The sequence below is a fragment of the Pinus tabuliformis genome, chromosome 6 (assembly GCF_031772625.1).
Source record: "Pinus tabuliformis cultivar Carrire ecotype Pingquan chromosome 6, CPIR1, whole genome shotgun sequence".
Lineage (NCBI taxonomy): Eukaryota > Viridiplantae > Streptophyta > Pinopsida > Pinales > Pinaceae > Pinus > Pinus tabuliformis.
The window spans coordinates 1,560,814,570-1,560,832,271 of record NC_142292.1 but is presented as its reverse complement, the minus strand read 5'-3'; the positions used below and the strand labels follow the sequence as shown (position 1 = coordinate 1,560,832,271).

Genomic DNA, 17,702 nt, shown 5'->3' with positions numbered 1-17,702 from the left:
TTCCTAAAATCTACTTGTCATCCCTGTGTGCCGTTAGATTATGTGTTAGACGATTAGAGGATTGTTAATCGTTCAATCCAGGAAGGTAGTTGAGTGGTTGCAACTGTTCACGATTTGATTTGCCTGGGTACCCTTTCGTCTTCTCCGCTCTTGCTTCCCGTGCTGCCGTGACAGACCTCTAAAACGGGCTCCATCGAACCTCTGGGGAAATTTCATCCATGGCTTTCCTGAATGTAGAAATGAGATTCAGATCAAATAAGGTCAGAGATGAATCGTTTGATGACGACTGCTGCGTCCAAATGGTTTTCGTGATTGAATCTGCAGGAGTCGAGGGCGAATCCGCCCCAGAGGAAGAAAAGCCGTTGAGAAATCCATTGCCGTTTTCGAAATTTTTCTTCAGATTCGTGTTGGGTGTTGTTGAAGACGCCTACGAATGTGCCAGAAGTGGTGTAGAGTCCTCCTCACAGACCATTCTAGAACCTCTCTTGAAAGACAATCCCCAAAAATGTGGAAACATTAAGGCAGTCTCTACTTATGCAACAACCAACCTTCTCAGTCGGCTGTCATTTTCTTGGATGAGTCCTTTTCTTGCTGTTGGTTATAAGAGCCCTTTGCATATTGATGATGTACCCCAAGTTGCAGAGGTAGACAGGACAGGCCAATTATACCCTAAATTCAGAGCTCAGCTAGAGGCCAAAGGTGATACAGGCTTATTAGCAAAAGCCTTACTCCTATCTTTTCGGAAGTAAGTACTTTTGACTGCATTCTTAGCAGCACTGGAGACTTGTGCATCATATGTAGGTACATGTTTTATAAATGCCTTTGTTCAGTTTCTAGGTGGAAAGAAACAGTTTGAAAGTCAAGGCTATGTGCTAGTTTGTGCTTTTTTTGTGGCAAAGGTATTAGAGTCTTTGTCACATCGACAAGGGTTTTTCAAACAACATCAGTTAACTTTACGGGTTAGAGCAGCATTGACAGCTATTATATACAGGAAGGGCTTGTTGCTTTCCAGTCAGTCAAGACAGAACCATACAAGCGGAGAGATTATCAACTACATGAGTGTAGATGTTCAGAATGTTTCATGTTTCTGTTACTATATGCATAGTATTTGGATTTGCCCTCTTCAATTTGTTTTGGCCTTCATTATTCTATATCAGATGTTGGGCTTGGTAGTATTTTCAGGGTTGGCTGCCTCATTTGCAGTTATGTTGCCAAACTTCCCACTTGCAAAATTGCAAGAAAAATTTCAAGAGACAATAATGGAAGAAAAAGACAAAAGGATGAAGGCCACATCAGAGACATTAAAAATTATGAGGATCTTAAAATTGCAGGCTTGGGAGACAAGATTTCTTCAGAAACTAGAAATTTTGAGGCAGGCAGAATATAGTTGGCTACAAAAATATGTTTACGCATCAGCTATCACAACATCTGTTTCCTCTGTTGGACCAATATTTATCATTGTTGCAACTTTTGGTACGTGTATGCTTATAGGAGTGCCTTTGACAGCAGGGAGAATTCTTTCTGCACTTGCAACCTATGGGACACTTCAGGGAGCTATGGGCATGCTTCCTGGCTTAATCCCTCAGATTGCTCAAACTAAAGTGTCAATAGATCGCATTGTGGCCTTTCTGCAGGAGGAAGAGCTGCAACACAATGGGGTAGAAAAGGTATCAAAGGAGTCAACAGACTTCACGATTCAAATCCAAGGAGGGATATTTTCTTGGAATCCCAATTCCTCTAGTCCAACTATAAGAGGTTTAGATGTCCAACTAGAGAGAGGCATGAGGGTTTCAGTATGTGGAACTGTTGGTTCAAGAAAATCAAGCCTTTTATCCTGCATATTAGGTGAAATACCAAAAATATCAGGCTCTGTTAGCTTAAGTGGTACCAAAGCATATGTCCCTCAGTCTCCTTGGATACAAAGTGGGAAAATTAAAGATGCTATTCTCTTTGGAAAGCAGATGGATACTATTAGATACAATAGTGTACTTGATGCTTGTGCATTGAAGAAAGATCTTGAACTTTTTCCTTATGGGGATGAGACAGACATTGGAGAAAGAGGGTTAAATTTGAGTGGTGGACAAAAACAGAGAATACAGATTGCCCATGCTTTATATCAAGATGTAGACATTTATATTTTTGATGACCCTTTTAGTGCTATGGATGCACATACCGGAAAACATATTTTCCAAGTATGTTTCTCTTATCCTTTACATACTGTAGGTTTGCTGAATTAATTAGTTTTAATGTTTTGATGGAATGATGAAGCTCTACAGTAGCACTCTGCAATTCATTGTTCAGTCTGGATAATATACATTGCTGGTTGTGTCGCTACAAATTCATGTCCACAGACATCTAAGAAATTGGACTTGCTTGTTATAGGAATGCATACTTGGTATTCTGGGTTCAAAGACTGTAGTCTATGTAACTCATCAAGTGGAGTTTTTACCCTCTGCTGACATCATTCTGGTAGGTTTGAATTTCTTTCATCCTGTTCTAGTGATATTAAAATTTTCAATGTAATTGGTAAAGGGACAGTGGGTTTATTGATCATTTATTGAGAGGAGGAGATAAGTGATCCATATTTTGTTGATGTAAATGATATTCTTCACAGGTAATGCGAGATGGTGAAATTACTCAGGTTGGCAGATATGATGACATCTTACAATCAGGCACAGATTTTGTGGAATTAGTTGGTGCACATCAGAAAGCTTTGAAAACTATTTCTGCTATGGAGAAATCTGAAGTGTACACATCAGAGAGATTTGTTGAAAGCTCATGTCCTGGCAATACAGCTGCAGTGAAAAATGTTACTGCCAGTGACACACTGGAGCAGTGCAGTGTTCAGAACTCAATAGATGTATAGGAAGAGGTTGAACTAGAAAACCACAAAGAAAAATTGGATAAAGAGAATAAAAATTCACAGCTTGTACAAGAAGAAGAAAGAGAGAGAGGCAGGATAAGAATGCCGCTATACTGGTCTTACATTACTGCTGCATACAATGGTACTTTGATACCTATAATACTACTAGCCCAAATAATAAGTCAGCTACTTCAAATATGTAGTAACCTCTGGATGACATCGGAAGCCTCTACAAAAGAAAATGAGAGTTCCCCTATGAGAAAGTCCCTTTTCATTGTGGTTTATGTTTCTTTGACATTAAGCAGCTCCCTGTACGTTCTTGTGAGGTCTATGCTTCTTTCATTGGTTGGACTTAAAACTGCTAATCAACTTTTCAGCACTCTACACAGATGTATATTTTGTGCACCAATGTCCTTCTTTGATGCAACTCCATCTGGGCGAATACTGAATCGGGTCAGTTGACATTTATTGTTTTAATAGGCTAATACCTTTCCTGAGAGAGAAGGAAATCATTTGATTCTAGTGGGTTAGTAACAAGCTCTCTGTTTCTTGGCAGGCATCAACTAATCAGAGTGCAATGGGCACATTGATTCCTTCTCAACTAGGAGAATTGGCTTTTGCATTTATACAACTTTTGGGGATCATTGCAGTCATGTCTCATATTGCTTGGCAGGTCTTCATTGTGTTTATACCAGTGGGTGCAAGTTGTATATGGTATCAGGTATTCTCTGTATTTCTCAATAATAATAAATACGAACTTGGAAATTTTAATTTTCTCAGAGGAACATAAATTGGCGATAAGAGAGTTTGATTTCTACTTCAAGGTTTGCTGTAGGTAGATCCAATAATCTGATTGAAAAGGATGTTATCAAATAGATTAAGTTGCATCAGGATTCTATCATGACAACAGTTTATCTGTATTTCTTTGTTTCCATGCTTTTGGGTTTTTATAGTAATAAGAGAATTCTTGTAACTCCTCTGACCTTCCTTGCATGTAGCAATACTACATAACATCAGCTAGGGAACTGGCTCTACTGGCATCTGTTTGTAGAGCTCCAATCGTACAACATTTTGGAGAATCAATCTCTGGAGCAGCCACCATTAGGAGTTTTGACCAGGAATTTCAATTCATGGAAAGAAATCTCGAGTTGATTGATATATATATGAGACCTAGTCTCCACAATGTTGGAGCCAATGAGTGGCTTGGCATTCGGATGGATTTTCTGTCAAATCTTGTGTTTGCATTCTTTTTGGTGTTCCTCATTCGCTTGCCTCAAGATGTAATTAGCCCAAGTAGGTACAAAAGCACTATCTTGGCTTACAATTATTTTTCCTAAACTGATCTCAGCAGAGTAGACATATTATTTATAATGAAATATGAAAGTAAATGAAATGGCACCTTAACAGGCACTGCAGGGTTGGCAGTAACATATAGTCTAAGTCTGAACATGGTACAAGCCTGGGTAATATGGTGCCTTTGTTATGTGGAGACCAACATGATCTCAGCGGAGAGAATAATGCAGTATTCACGAATTCCCAGTGAGTCACCAGTGATTATAGAGAATTGTAGACCAAACTCCAACTGGCCATCTAGAGGAACGATAGATCTAACTGATTTGCAGGTCAAAACTCAATACAATTAGACTCTTTTTCACGCATTCAATTCTAGTAATTTGCATGTCAGTTCATCTATAAATTTGATCCATACAATCAGGTGCGTTATGGACCACATCTTTCGCTTGTCTTGAAAGGCCTTACATGCACTTTCCCTGGAGGCACGAAGGTGGGAGTTGTGGGGCGAACAGGAAGTGGCAAATCTACTCTTATTCAATATAGAACCAACAACGGGCAGAATTTTCATTGATGGAGTTGACATCTCATCCATAGGCCTCCATGACCTAAGATCCAAATTAAGCATTATTTCCCAAGAACCAACAATGTTTGAAGGCACTATAAGAAATAATTTGGATCCTCTCGAAGATTGCTTGGATGATGAGATTTGGGAGGTTAGTTCTGCTTCATATTTTATAAGCATTAGTATCAATTTTAGCGCCACTTATTCTTGCCGTGAAGAATATAGATATTTCCCTGAGGATCTTGCTGTAAGTTTATTCTTAATGAATCTACTTCGATTTTTCTTGTGCTTTCAGGCTTTGGACAAGTGCCAGCTTGGTGAGATTGTACAAGCAAAAGAAAAGAAACTTGTTTCCTCAGCTCTGTGTGTCTTTATCACATTCAATGGAAGTCCTGAAGGAGAAAAATAAAACCTTTTACAGTAGCTATTTCTGCTATTTGCTTTCCATCTTAGTGCTCATGTTTTGTTTATTTTTTGGTGTCCTTGAGACCTACCTCGTCTCTAGGACCCTTTTTTTTAGAATGAAAATTGAGATTCGAATTTAATGGAATGATCTCTTGTACAGTGTCTGAGAATGGAGGAAACTGGAGTGTGGGTCAATGATAGCTTGTCTGTTTGGGAAGGGCACTACTAAAACAAAGTCGGATACTGGTCCTTGACGAGGCAACTGCCTCAGTTGACACTGCAACTGATGGGTTTATTTAGCAAATAATTCGCCACCAATTTTCTACCTGCATAGTCATTACTATAACCCATCAGATTCCATCTGTTATTGAGAGTGATATGGTTCTCCTATTAAAGGATGGTATAACATTTATAAGTTGTTTATTTTCTAGTGTTTTGTTACAATTACTATTTTTTTGGACACATTTCATTTTTTACTTACTTTGTATTTGTTTTGAATCAGGACAAATTGCTGAGTATGACACTCCATCCAAACTACTCAGCAACAAATTTTCTGCATTTGCAAAACTTGTTTCAGAGTACAAGGCCACATCGGAGACATTAAAAATTATGAGGATCTTAAAATTGCAGGCTTGGGAGACAAGATTTCTTCGGAAACTAGAAATTTTGAGGCAGGCAGAATATAGTTGGCTACAAAAATATGTTTATGCATCAGCTATCACAACATCTGTTTCCTCTGTTGGACCAATATTTATCATTGTTGCAACTTTTGGTACGTGTATGCTTATAGGAGTGCCTTTGACAGCAGGGAGAATTCTTTCTGCACTCGCAACCTATGGGACACTTCAGGGAGCTATGGGCATGCTTCCTGGCTTAATCCCTCAGATTGCTCAAACTAAAGTGTCAATAGATCACATTGTGGCCTTTCTACAGGAGGAAGAGCTGCAACACGATGGGGTAGAAAAGGTATCAAAGGAGTCAACAGACTTCGCGATTCAAATCCAAGGAGGGATATTTTCTTGGAATCCTGATTCCTCTAGTCCAACTATAAGAGGTTTAGATGTCCAACTAGAGAGAGGCATGAGGGTTGCAGTATGTGGAACTGTTGGTTCAGGAAAATCAAGCCTTTTATCCTGCATATTAGGTGAAATACCAAAAATATCAGGCTCTGTTAGCTTAAGTGGTACCAAAGCATATGTCCCTCAGTCTCCTTGGATACGAAGTGGGAAAATTAAAGACACTATTCTCTTTGGAAAGTAGATGGATACTATTAGATACAATAGTGTACTTGATGCTTGTGCATTGAGGAAAGATCTTGAACTTTTTCCTTATGGGGACGAGACAAACATTGGAGAAAGAGGGTTAAATTTGAGTGGTGGACAAAAACAGAGAATACAGATTGCCCGTGCTTTATATCAAGATGTAGACATTTATATTTTTGATGACCCTTTTAGTGTTGTGGATGCACATACCGGAAAACATATTTTCCAAGTATGTTTCTCTTATCCTTTACATACTGTAGGTTTGCTGAATTAATTAGTTTTAATGTTTTGATGGAATGATGAAGCTCTACAGTAGCACTCTGCAATTCATTGTTCAGTCTGGATAATATACATTGCTGGTTGTGCCGCTGCAAATTCATGTCCATAAACATCTAAGAAATTGGACTTGCTTGTTATAGGAATGCATACTTGGTATTCTGGGTTCAAACACTGTAGTCTATGTAACTCATCAAGTGGAGTTTTTACCCTCTACTGACATCATTCTGGTAGGTTTGAATTTCTTTCATCCTGTTCTAGTGATATTAAAATTTTCAATGTAATTGGTAAAGGGACAGTGGGTTTATTGATCATTTATTAAGAGGAGGAGATAAGTGATCCATATTTTGTTGATGTAAATGATATTCTTCACAGGTAATGTGAGATGGTGAAATTACTCAGGTTGGTAGATACGATGACATCTTACAATCAGGCACAGATTTTGTGGAAATAGTTTGTGCACATCAGAAAGCTTTAAAAACTATTTCTGCTATGGAGAAATCTGAAGTGTACACATCAGAGAGATTTTATGAAAGCTCATGTCCTGGCAATACAGCTACAGTGAAAAATGTTACTGCCAGTGACACACTGGAGCAGTGCAGTGTTCAGAACTCAATAGATGTAGAGGAAGAGGTTGAACCAGAAAACCACAAAGAAAAATTGGATAAAGAGAATAAAAATTCACAGCTTGTACAAGAAGAAGAAAGAGAGAGAGGCAAGATAAGCATGTCGATATACTGGTTTTACATTACTGCTGCATACAATGGTACTTTGATACCTATAATATTACTGGCCCAAATAATAAGTCAGCTAATTCAAATATGTAGTAACCTTTGGATGACATCGGAAGCCTCTACAAAAGAAAATGAGAGTTCCCCTATGAGAAAGTCCATTTTCATTCTGGTTTATGTTGCTTTGACATTAAGCAGCTCCCTGTGCGTTCTTGTGAGGTCTATGCTTCTTTCATTGGTTGGACTTAAAACTGCTAATCAGCTTTTCAACACTCTGCACAGGTGTATATTTCGTGCACCAATGTCCTTCTTCGATGCAACTCCATCTGGGCGAATACTGAATCGGGTCAGTTTACATTTATTGTTTGAATAGGCTAATACCTTTCCTGAGAGAGAAGGAAATCATTTGATTCTAGTGGGTCAGTAACAAGCTCTCTGTTTCTTGGCAGGCATCAACTGATCAAAGTGCAATGGACACATTGATTCCTTCTCAACTAGGAGAATTGGCTTTTGCATTTATACAACTTTTGGGGATCATTGCAGTCATGTCTCATATTGCTTGGCAGGTCTTCATTGTGTTTATACCAGTGGGTGCAAGTTGTATATGGTATCAGGTATTCTCTGTATTTCTCAATAATAATAAATACGAACTTGCAAATTTTAATTTTCTTAGAGGAACATAAATTGGCGATAAGAGAGTTTGATTTCTACTTCAAGGTTTGTTGTAGGTAGATCCCATAATCTGATTGAAAAGGATGTTATCAAATAGATAAAGTTGCATCAGGATTCTATCATGACAACAGTTTATCTGTATTTCTTTGTTTCCACGCTTTTCGGTTTTTATAGTAATAAGAGAGTTCTTGTAACTCCTCTGACCTTCCTTGCATGCAACAATACTACATAACATCAACTAGGGAACTGGCTCGGCTGGAATCAGTTTGTAGAGCTCCAATCGTACAACATTTTGGAGAATCAATCTCTGGAGCAGCCACCATTAGAAGTTTTGACCAGGAATTTCGATTCATGGAAAGAAATCTCGAGTTGATTGATATATATATGAGACCTAGTCTCCACAATGTTGGAGCCAATGAGTGGCTTGGCATTCGGATGGATTTTCTGTCAAATCTTGTGTTTGCATTCTTTTTGGTGTTCCTCATTCGCTTGCCTCAAGATGTAATTAGCCCAAGTAGGTACAGAAGCACTATCTTGGCTTACAATTATTTTTCCTAAACTGATCTCAGTAGACTAGACATATTCTTTATAATGAAATATGAAAGTAAATGAAATGGCACCTTAACAGGCACTGTAGGGTTGGCAGTAACATATAGTCTAAGTCTGAACATGGTACAAGCCTGGGTAATATGGTGCCTTTGTTATGTGGAGACCAACATGATCTCAGCGGAGAGAATAATGTAGTATTCACGAATTCCCAGTGAGTCACCAGTGATTATAGAGAATTGTAGACCAAACTCTAATTGGCCATCTAGAGGAACAATAGATCTAACTGATTTGCAGGTCAGAACTCAATACAAATAGACTCTTTTTCACGCATTCAATGCTAGTAATTTGCATGTCAGTTCATCTATAAATTTGATCCATACAATCAGGTGCGTTATGGACCACATCTTTCGCTTGTCTTGAAAGGCCTTACATGCACTTTCCCTGGAGGCACGAAGGTGGGAGTTGTGGGGCAGACAGGAAGTGGCAAATATACTCTTATTCAATCCATTATTCGCATTGTGGAACCAACAACGAGCAGAATTGTCATCGATGGAGTCGACATCTCATCCATAGGCCTCCATGACCGAAGATCCAAATTAAGCATTATTCCCCAAGAACCAACAATGTTTGAAGGCACTATAAGAAATAATTTGGATCCTCTCGAAGATTGCTTGGATGATGAGATTTGGGAGGTTAGTTTTGATTCATATTCTATAAGCATTAGTACCAATTTTAGTGCCAATTATTCTTGCCTTGAAGAATATAGATATTTCCCTGAGGATCTTGCTGTAAGTTTATTGTTTATGAATCTACTTCGATTTTTCTTGTGCTCTCAGGCTTTGGACAAGTGCCAACTTGGTGAGATTGTACGAGTAAAAGAAAAGAAACTTGATTCCTCAAGTCTGTGTGTCTTTATCACATTCAATGGAAGTCCTGAAGGAGAAAAATAAAACCTTTTACAGTAGCTATTTCTGCTATTTGCTTTCCATCTTAGTGCTCATGTTTTGTTTATTTTTTGGTGTCCTTGAGACCTACCTGGTCTCGAGGACCACTTTTTTTTAGAATGAAAATTGAGAATCGAATTTAATGGAATGATCTCTTGTACAGTGTCTTAGAATGGAGGAAACTGGAGTGTGGGTCAATGCCAGCTTGTCTGTTTGGGATAGGCACTACTAAAACAAAGTTGGATACTGGTCCTTGACGAGGTAACTGCCTCAGTTGACACTGAAACTGATGGGTTTATTCAGCAATTGACACTGAAACTGATGGGTTTATTCAGCAAATAATTCGCCACCAATTTTCTACCTGCACAATCATTACTATAGCACATTGGATTCCTTTTGTTATTGAGAGTGATATGGTTCTCCTATTACAGGATGGTATAATATTTATAAGTTGTTTATTTTCTAGTGTTTTTTTACAGTTACTATTTTTTTGGACACATTTCATTTTTTACTTACTTTGTATTTGTTTTGATCACGACAAATTGTTGAGTATGACACTCCATCCAAACTACTCAGCGACAAATTTTCTGCATTTGCAAAACTTGTTTCAGAGTACTCCATCCAATAGATATCTTAACTAGAGCTTTGGACATTGGTCATATTGGGTTTACAATAGAATGGAGAAAAATCTTCATTTCCCTAAAACTCAAGCTGAATAAATGTACAATATAGTAGAATATGAGCTACCATGTAAGCTCATTATTTTCTTATAATATTCTATATTTGGGTCCTTAAGAAGAGTTCAATAACTCTTATCAGTGACTTTGACAAACTTTGACAGTTATGATTTTTCACTTGTTATATACAAATGGAGTTTACCCTTTTTCCTGTGTAACTTTTATCACTTCAACAAGGTAATCAAGGTAATATTGGAGAACTCCAGACAACTTGGATTTGTACAGGCAGTGCAGTTGGATGTAAGGTGCCTCTAACTAATTTGTCTTTTTTTTTTTTTAATTTCTGCTTTGATTCTATTATTTTGAGTTTCACATCTGCATTTTTTTGTTTCTATTTTAGTTCTGACCTCTATATGTAGTAATACTATGCCAATTCACATCAACATTTTATTCTCATTTCTACCAAACAAGCTATGTTATACTTGTCAAGGTTCATAGGTCTTGTTATTTATAGGTCTTAATAATAAGTGATGGCTAATTGTTAATGTGTTTTTTTCCTTCATGCAATGAACCAACTCAATTTTATTCATAATATTTTGCAGTTATAAACTTTTAAAGTTACCTAATATTTCAATGAGTAAGAATTTGAGAATTCTACTATCTAACCATCAAATATGCCCAAAAGAGGGAAAAAAATATAAGAAAAAATGAGAGATGTACAAAATAGACATAGGCTTTTTGTTCTTTAAAAGCAATTTATTTTTTATTTAATTATTTTTTTCAATATTTTTTTTTGTGTAATCTTTTCTTTTGAATAATGATGAAAATATTGGTTTGAGTGGTTGTTTTAACTAATATTCAGTTTAACAAGTTTTGTTTTGTTTTTTTTTTTTTTTAATTAAAATTTTCAATATAAAAAAAGATATTCTACATCAACTTCAAAAAATCTTCTAATTCACCTAGTTGAGGTAAATTTTCATTTTTATCAGAGTTAAAACTTCACTTTAGCTATGGGAGGAACTTGCACACATTTTTTTTGGCACAAAAATTAAATATGTTCTTTTAAAAAGTTTCATACTCCATTAAATGTTTTAAGTTCACTGTGATAAAAGTTCAACACTCACGGACAAAAGTATAAAGTGTCTTTTTTAAATGAAAAGTATAAATTGTCTTGTTTAAATGAAAAGTTGTGTCTTGTTTAAATGAAAAGTTTAGAATGCACGTGATTGATTATAAGAGTGGCTCTCAAATTAAAATTGAAACTTTGAAAACACGTATCTTCTTTAAATGAAAAGTATAAATTGTCTTGTTTAAATGAAAAGTTGTGTCTTGTTTAAATGAAAAGTTTAGAATGCACGTGATTGATTATAAGAGTGGCTCTCAAATTAAAATTGAAACTTTGAAAACAATTCCATGAAAGTACAGGGAGTTATCTCCTTTGTATGAAAGTATAGGGAGTTATCTCCTTAGTTTAATGTTCTTTCCATGCCAATTAAAACGTAATGAGGGATCATTCCAACCTTTCTATAGAATTCATACTATGCTTTCTCCCCCATTTAAAACTTTCTCATCATTACTAAGGGTTCAGGTTTTAGTGGAGTGAAATTTGGAACTTAAGACCATTGAAAGATCAAAAGTGTTAAAATTGGCAACTAGGGCCAAATTCCACCTTCGGACAATTCATTTGATGGAGATGATGATTGCATTAAATTTCACTTTATGAGAGAGAAGATAATTGTTGGGAATACTTTCTGTAACCTAATTGTTGGCCATACTTTCTGTAAAATAATCTAATAAAAATAATAAATAATTTTCACAAAACCGCTATTCTTGATCGTTTTTGTTGCAAATTCAATTGCTTGCCAGTGTTAAATACTTACAAAATGGAAAAAAATATAGGTATAATGAAAATGATGAGCACATTTTTATCACATAATTTGCGACCTAAAACCAGAGAACCATGTTTAAAATTTAAAAATGATAGATTGTAAAGGAAATAAATAAAACATAATCCCAATTATAACAAATTAGCTGTAATTTTTTGTCCGTGGAAGATTTATTTGCATAATGAAAAAGGCAATATGGGAGATTCCAATCACGTTCCAAAGCATTTTTTAAAATGTGGATGTGACAAAAGGTTGTTGTGGAAGGCCCTGTTTGTATATGGGAAATTTCTTGATCATTGTATATAATCTTAATGTTGATAGATATGTCTACTAAGTGGTTCCAGTTAATGGGGCATTGATTTGAGCGTTCAATATATTTTTATTCTTTATCAAAGAATTCTTTTGTTGTATTTGTGTTCTTCAATTTATGCCTTATGGCGTTTCTTTTGCAACATCTCGTGCAAATGGTAGTTACCTAATCTCTTACTTATCTTAATATGTTTAAGTATTCGATGAATAAGCGTCCTTAACGGGAAAGTCACGACTTAAGAATTCTGTTCTTCCAATGATAAATCTTGTAGTGTCCAGGTTACCGATTGTCCTAGTGTTAAAAAAAAAAAATCTTGTAGTGTCCATTAAAATTTATTCTTTGAAATATGTAAAAAAAAAAAAATATGTTAAAAAATTACAGGTGAACATCTAATAAAACTCGTTTAGCCAGTACTGGTAGGTTCGAAAGTGACCGGTGAAACTGCCATAAAATTCGTGGCTGATAAAGTCCCTCTGTAGGAAACCACATGCACATGTTCCACATGTTCACATTTTACAAGTGAAAATCCAATAAAACCCGAGGGAACGTCACATCTAGTCCATTTTTCAGTTTTGTCAAACGTATTATATGGGGGGCTCTTGTTTTACATTGCGGCACACATCACTTGGCCGCCGTTTTAACTTGTGCCATTGGTTATACAGCATGTCTGCAACTCCTCGTGCTCTCCAAATGAAGATAGATGGTCCACAATGGCAGCCATAGCTTGCCGTATTTCTTTAGTCACTGACCTTGCGGTCAATAATGTTGACATCTTTTTTATTGTTTTCTGCTATTTTTAGAAATTCAACGATATAATTTTTGGTGACATCAATGTTTGAAACGTATTTCATTTGATTTTGGACATTCAGTGATATAATTTTGAATTTCATATGGATAATATCTAACAGTTTTTGTTTTTTTTTTTTAAATTCAATGGCACACGTTTTTGGCGAGATCCTTGTCAGATAGGTAATATTTTTAATTGGTTTTTTCTTTGGTATTCAATAGGTGCGTATTTTTGGTGTGGTCATTGTTTGAAATGTATATATATCCACAACTACAGCGATATTTCGTTAGCCCGCCATGAGAGTTTTCAGGATCTCATTCACCAACCTGTAATCTTGATACCACGGAATCCGTCGTTGAATTGGTCTCTAAGCTGATCGTTGCATGGGAGAAAAGTCATGGCGGGCGCATGGGTTCACAAATATGATTGGAAAATGACCTGCTTCTTAATTTCCTATGAGGACTTGACCTGTCATGTATGCGGGAATTCTTGTATGGAGGCCAAGAAAGCGCTTTTTTTCACTCTTTTTTCATGCAAACCATGGAATTATTGTATGGTTGTCATGTTTTATGTGGCAGGGGAGGATGTTAGATGTTATGGTTTTTGCCACCTGATTTGACAATGACTTATTATTTTTACTTACCCATACTTTTGAGAGGTTATTTTTGAGTGGTTTTTCATTTATATATAGAGTTCTCCTGTTCATTTGGATCCGGAGTTAGAATGAATTGAAGAACATGGTGCTAGTTTATTCGCTCGACTGAATGGAAGAATATGGTGCTAGTTGCTTCACTCATTGGAATAGGTAACTTTGTATTCTAAGTTATGATTTTTCATATTTATACAATTTTTATCTGTGGTTTACATTCTAGGAACATCTATGGCATGTCTGATATAGCAGGTGGAATTGAAAAAGGTTATAGTTTAGAGTATCTTTATGGAGTAGAGCTGCATATTTCGTATTCTGAGAAGCTTGCACTCTGTCATTTTAAAGCTATCTTGTTGAGTGAAAGTTTAAACGCCATTCTTTAGTTTGGATGGTGGCAATCTTACTGTGAAGCTCTTTCGCTTTCTAACCTTCCTCTATTTTGCTTAATCGATTGTGGTACTCTTACAGTGAAATCCTTTCTCGTTCTACCCTTCTTTTATTTTTGCTTACTTAACCTGATTTGCTAAGCATTGATTTTTCTCTGAACTCACAAGTTTATCTCAGCAAACCAGAAGAACCTCCACTTAACTTAAATTTCTCTCTTTTTTAATATAGAAAAATGGTGTAAAGTGTTGATAAGCTATTTTTATGCTGCATATTTCAGAAACATAAAATATTCTAAAATCTGATAAACTCAATTGTTTAGTTTTGTTTATATCTATCAAATTTCCATAATTAATTTATGTTAATTGCAAATTTTGGAAATATCCTCAAATTTAATCGTCAATAAAAAAATCAAACAATTAACCCTCTCTTACTGAGGCATATCCTCTATCAGACTGACGAGGCATATCCTCTATCAGACTGACATAGGCGCAATCAAAAGTTAAATAATTAACGGCCAATTAACCCCTCTCCTACTCGGGCATATCCTCTACCAGACTGACATAGGCGCAATCAAAAGTTAAATAATTAACGGCCTCATATCTCTCTGATTGCCAAATATTCAAAAAAATCAACAATCTAGATTCGTAGATATACCCAAAATATACAATCTACATAATGATGCCCACCAATACTATGTCTGCAAGGAGATGCTGTTTAGAATATTTATGGGTCATATGCCGCTCCTCACTAGCCAAAGATTTACGCAGTAACCTTTGTGGGCAGGTGAAGCTAAGTGTGTTTTCGATATATAGTCAAAGGTCCAACAAAAGACAAGCGACCAGGCGGGAGCAAGGAGAGCAGATCGTCAGGTGTGGAGTTGCAGAAGAGAATATATCTAAGATGGGTAGAGCTCCTTGCTGCTCAAAACAAGGGCTTAATCAGGGGCCCTGGAAGCCCGAGGAGGATATGATTCTGTGCGACTACATTCGAATTCATGGCGCCGGAGGATGGAGAGATCTCCCCCAAAAAGCAGGTGAGTCCCAACAAACCTGCAATAGTAGTGTATTGATAGATACTTAAATAGGTATTGATCGGTTAAATAAGCGGAGCGAATTTGTTTTTGCAGGTCTTCAGCGCTGTGGAAGGAGTTGTAGATTGCGTTGGATCAATTATCTTTGCCCCGACATTAAACGTGGTAATATTTCCATCGATGAGGAGGACATTATTATTCGAATGCATCGCCTTCTTGGCAACAGGTATGTGGATTTATGGTGTGTCGAACGGAAAAAATTATTGAGTTTTTTTATTTGAAGAATATTTTGAAATTTGATAAATATTAAAAATTATAGTAATAATAAAAAATAATTTGATTTTAATTTGAATATAAAATTTCATAACAATAAAAATAATTAATCCATCCATATATTTGGAAATCAAGATATTTACAAATAGACAATCGAGATAAAAATGATTTAATCAATCAAGAACTTTCAGAATGCTGATTTCTGACTACGTCATTACCATGCAGGTGGTCCCTGATAGCAGGACGGTTGCCTGGGCGGACAGACAACGAAATCAAGAACCACTGGCACTATCATCTGCAAAAGAAGGTGCCGCCACAGGAATCTCAAAGAAAGAAAACGTTGAAAATTAACGCGATCAAACCCAGACCTGTCAGAATAAAAACTGCGGTGCAACACACTGAAATGGTGAATCCAAATGCTTGCAACAGTTCTGCCTACAGTAACTGTACTAGGTCGGATCAGTCCTTCAATTTTTTTACAAATCAAGAAATTGTGAATTCCTTCCAGTCATTTTGTAACCAACTTGTGGAGGATCCGATCGCAGAAAATCATCCAAAGCACACAGCCGTTGCGAATCTGGGAGATGTTAATCTGCTTGAAACAGAAATTAATAATTTCAATTCAGCGGACCATCAATCCTTACATTGCAATCAGTTTGCAGGAAATCCAGACACAATGACCGAAAATTTATGTGATTTGAACGAGCTATTGTCTCCCCACAGTAATATGCTCGCTCCTGTGTCCTTTTCCTTGACAGATTTTGTATTGGAAGAGTTCAACGTGGGAGCAGAAACGATAAAGTATGGATGTATTGGTTCTGAAAACAATATGCAGCACTTTGACAGTTCTGCAATCGCTGCTAATCAACATAGGGTCGAGAGCCACGATACCGTACATCAGTTAGATTGGGTTCATGAATTCGATATTATATGAAAGCTGCATTTTAAAAAATTGAGTCAAACTTGACGTCGCATTATCATGTTTTTGTTCGCACCTGTCGTATTCAGTTTTTTTTTCATAGCGTGCTCCTGTCCTGAGTTTTGGTAATGAAAAGTAATTTTTATTTCTACTTTTTTTTTTTTTTTTTAATTTTGATTTGTTATTTTTTCTTTTAGGGATATACCAATTCATAATCTACAATCTATATATGTCAGAATTTATAATCTCGAAATTCATATAAATTTAATGAAAGATATAAAAATAATAAAAATATTTTTTGGGGGGAAAAAAACAAACTTAGTCAATATCGCGCAAGCTTGGAAAGCAGAAATCCAATAATATATGATTAAATCCTCAGAGATACAAAATTGAATAATTTTATCTTTTTATATCCTCATAGTTAAAGTATTGAATAATTTTATCTTTTGATTTAAAAAAAATGTTAAAATCTGATTATTATATAACATGAATCATATAAAATGGATTCAAATATTTGCAGTTAATTTTTACAATAATATATAAGGAGATTTGGTTGGTTAGTTGTGGGAGTCTATGGTTAGGTTTTTTCAACAATATTTTGTTTTATTAAAAGGTTTTATTTATAGTTATCAAAATTAGGGAATATACATCTTATATTATTATTAAAAATATATTTTATTAAATTTTGAATTATTTAAATTAACAATTTTGACGTATAAAATCTCAAATATTAAAAAAAAAAAAGGTTTTGAATCATATTATGGGAATTGTAAATAAAATTAGATATTGAGATTAGTAAAAACAACTGCTCTTCAATGTGAAGGTTTTGAATCATATTATAGAAGTTGGAAATAAAACTTGATATTGAAATTAGTATAAACAACTCCTCTTCATACAATGGAAGAAACAAATTCTTTAACATTAAAAAAACAAACCCTAACCCTTAAAATTTTTAGTTGGTCAATCAAAATATAGTAGCTAGTGCTGTAGTTTTTAATGATAAATATTTAAATAATTTCTTAATTATTAACTTAATAAAATATAGATCAAAAATCATCAAATTAGAACTATCATGCTGTTTTTCTAATTATTCAAAAGATGTAAAAACCATATAATATATTTTCCTTACAAATTTCTTAAAAACAAAAAAACCAACAAATTTTATTAGGAATAAATAATTTAAATTTCATTACTTATTGATCAAAATACTATATAAAAGAGTGATTA

The 17,702-nt window shown here is 35.4% G+C and overlaps 1 protein-coding gene and 2 pseudogenes across 1 annotated transcript; all 3 read left to right on the top strand.

Moving 5' to 3' along the window:
* Positions 1–239: 239 nt before the first annotated feature.
* LOC149264693 (ABC transporter C family member 3-like) lies at positions 240–5,127 on the top strand (annotated as a pseudogene).
* A 355-nt stretch (positions 5,128–5,482) lies between these two features.
* On the top strand, positions 5,483–10,251 carry LOC149264692 (ABC transporter C family member 3-like; annotated as a pseudogene).
* A 4,902-nt stretch (positions 10,252–15,153) lies between these two features.
* LOC149264691 (uncharacterized) lies at positions 15,154–16,490 on the top strand. The gene is made up of 3 exons (XM_089400410.1): positions 15,154–15,286; positions 15,380–15,509; positions 15,782–16,490. The coding sequence occupies exons 1-3, from the start codon at positions 15,154–15,156 to the stop codon at positions 16,488–16,490; spliced, it is 972 nt and encodes a 323-aa protein (XP_089256536.1).
* Positions 16,491–17,702: the final 1,212 nt, after the last annotated feature.

Bases quoted from the DNA above. Each gene is read 5' to 3' on its own strand.
- LOC149264691 (XM_089400410.1), top strand. From the start codon at position 15,154: ATGGGTAGAGCTCCTTGCTGCTCAAAACAAGGGCTTAATCAGGGGCCC. The intron at 15,287-15,379 runs GTGAGTCCCAAC...TTGTTTTTGCAG, and splicing joins AGATCTCCCCCAAAAAGCAG to GTCTTCAGCGCTGTGGAAGG. The intron at 15,510-15,781 runs GTATGTGGATTT...ATTACCATGCAG, and splicing joins CATCGCCTTCTTGGCAACAG to GTGGTCCCTGATAGCAGGAC.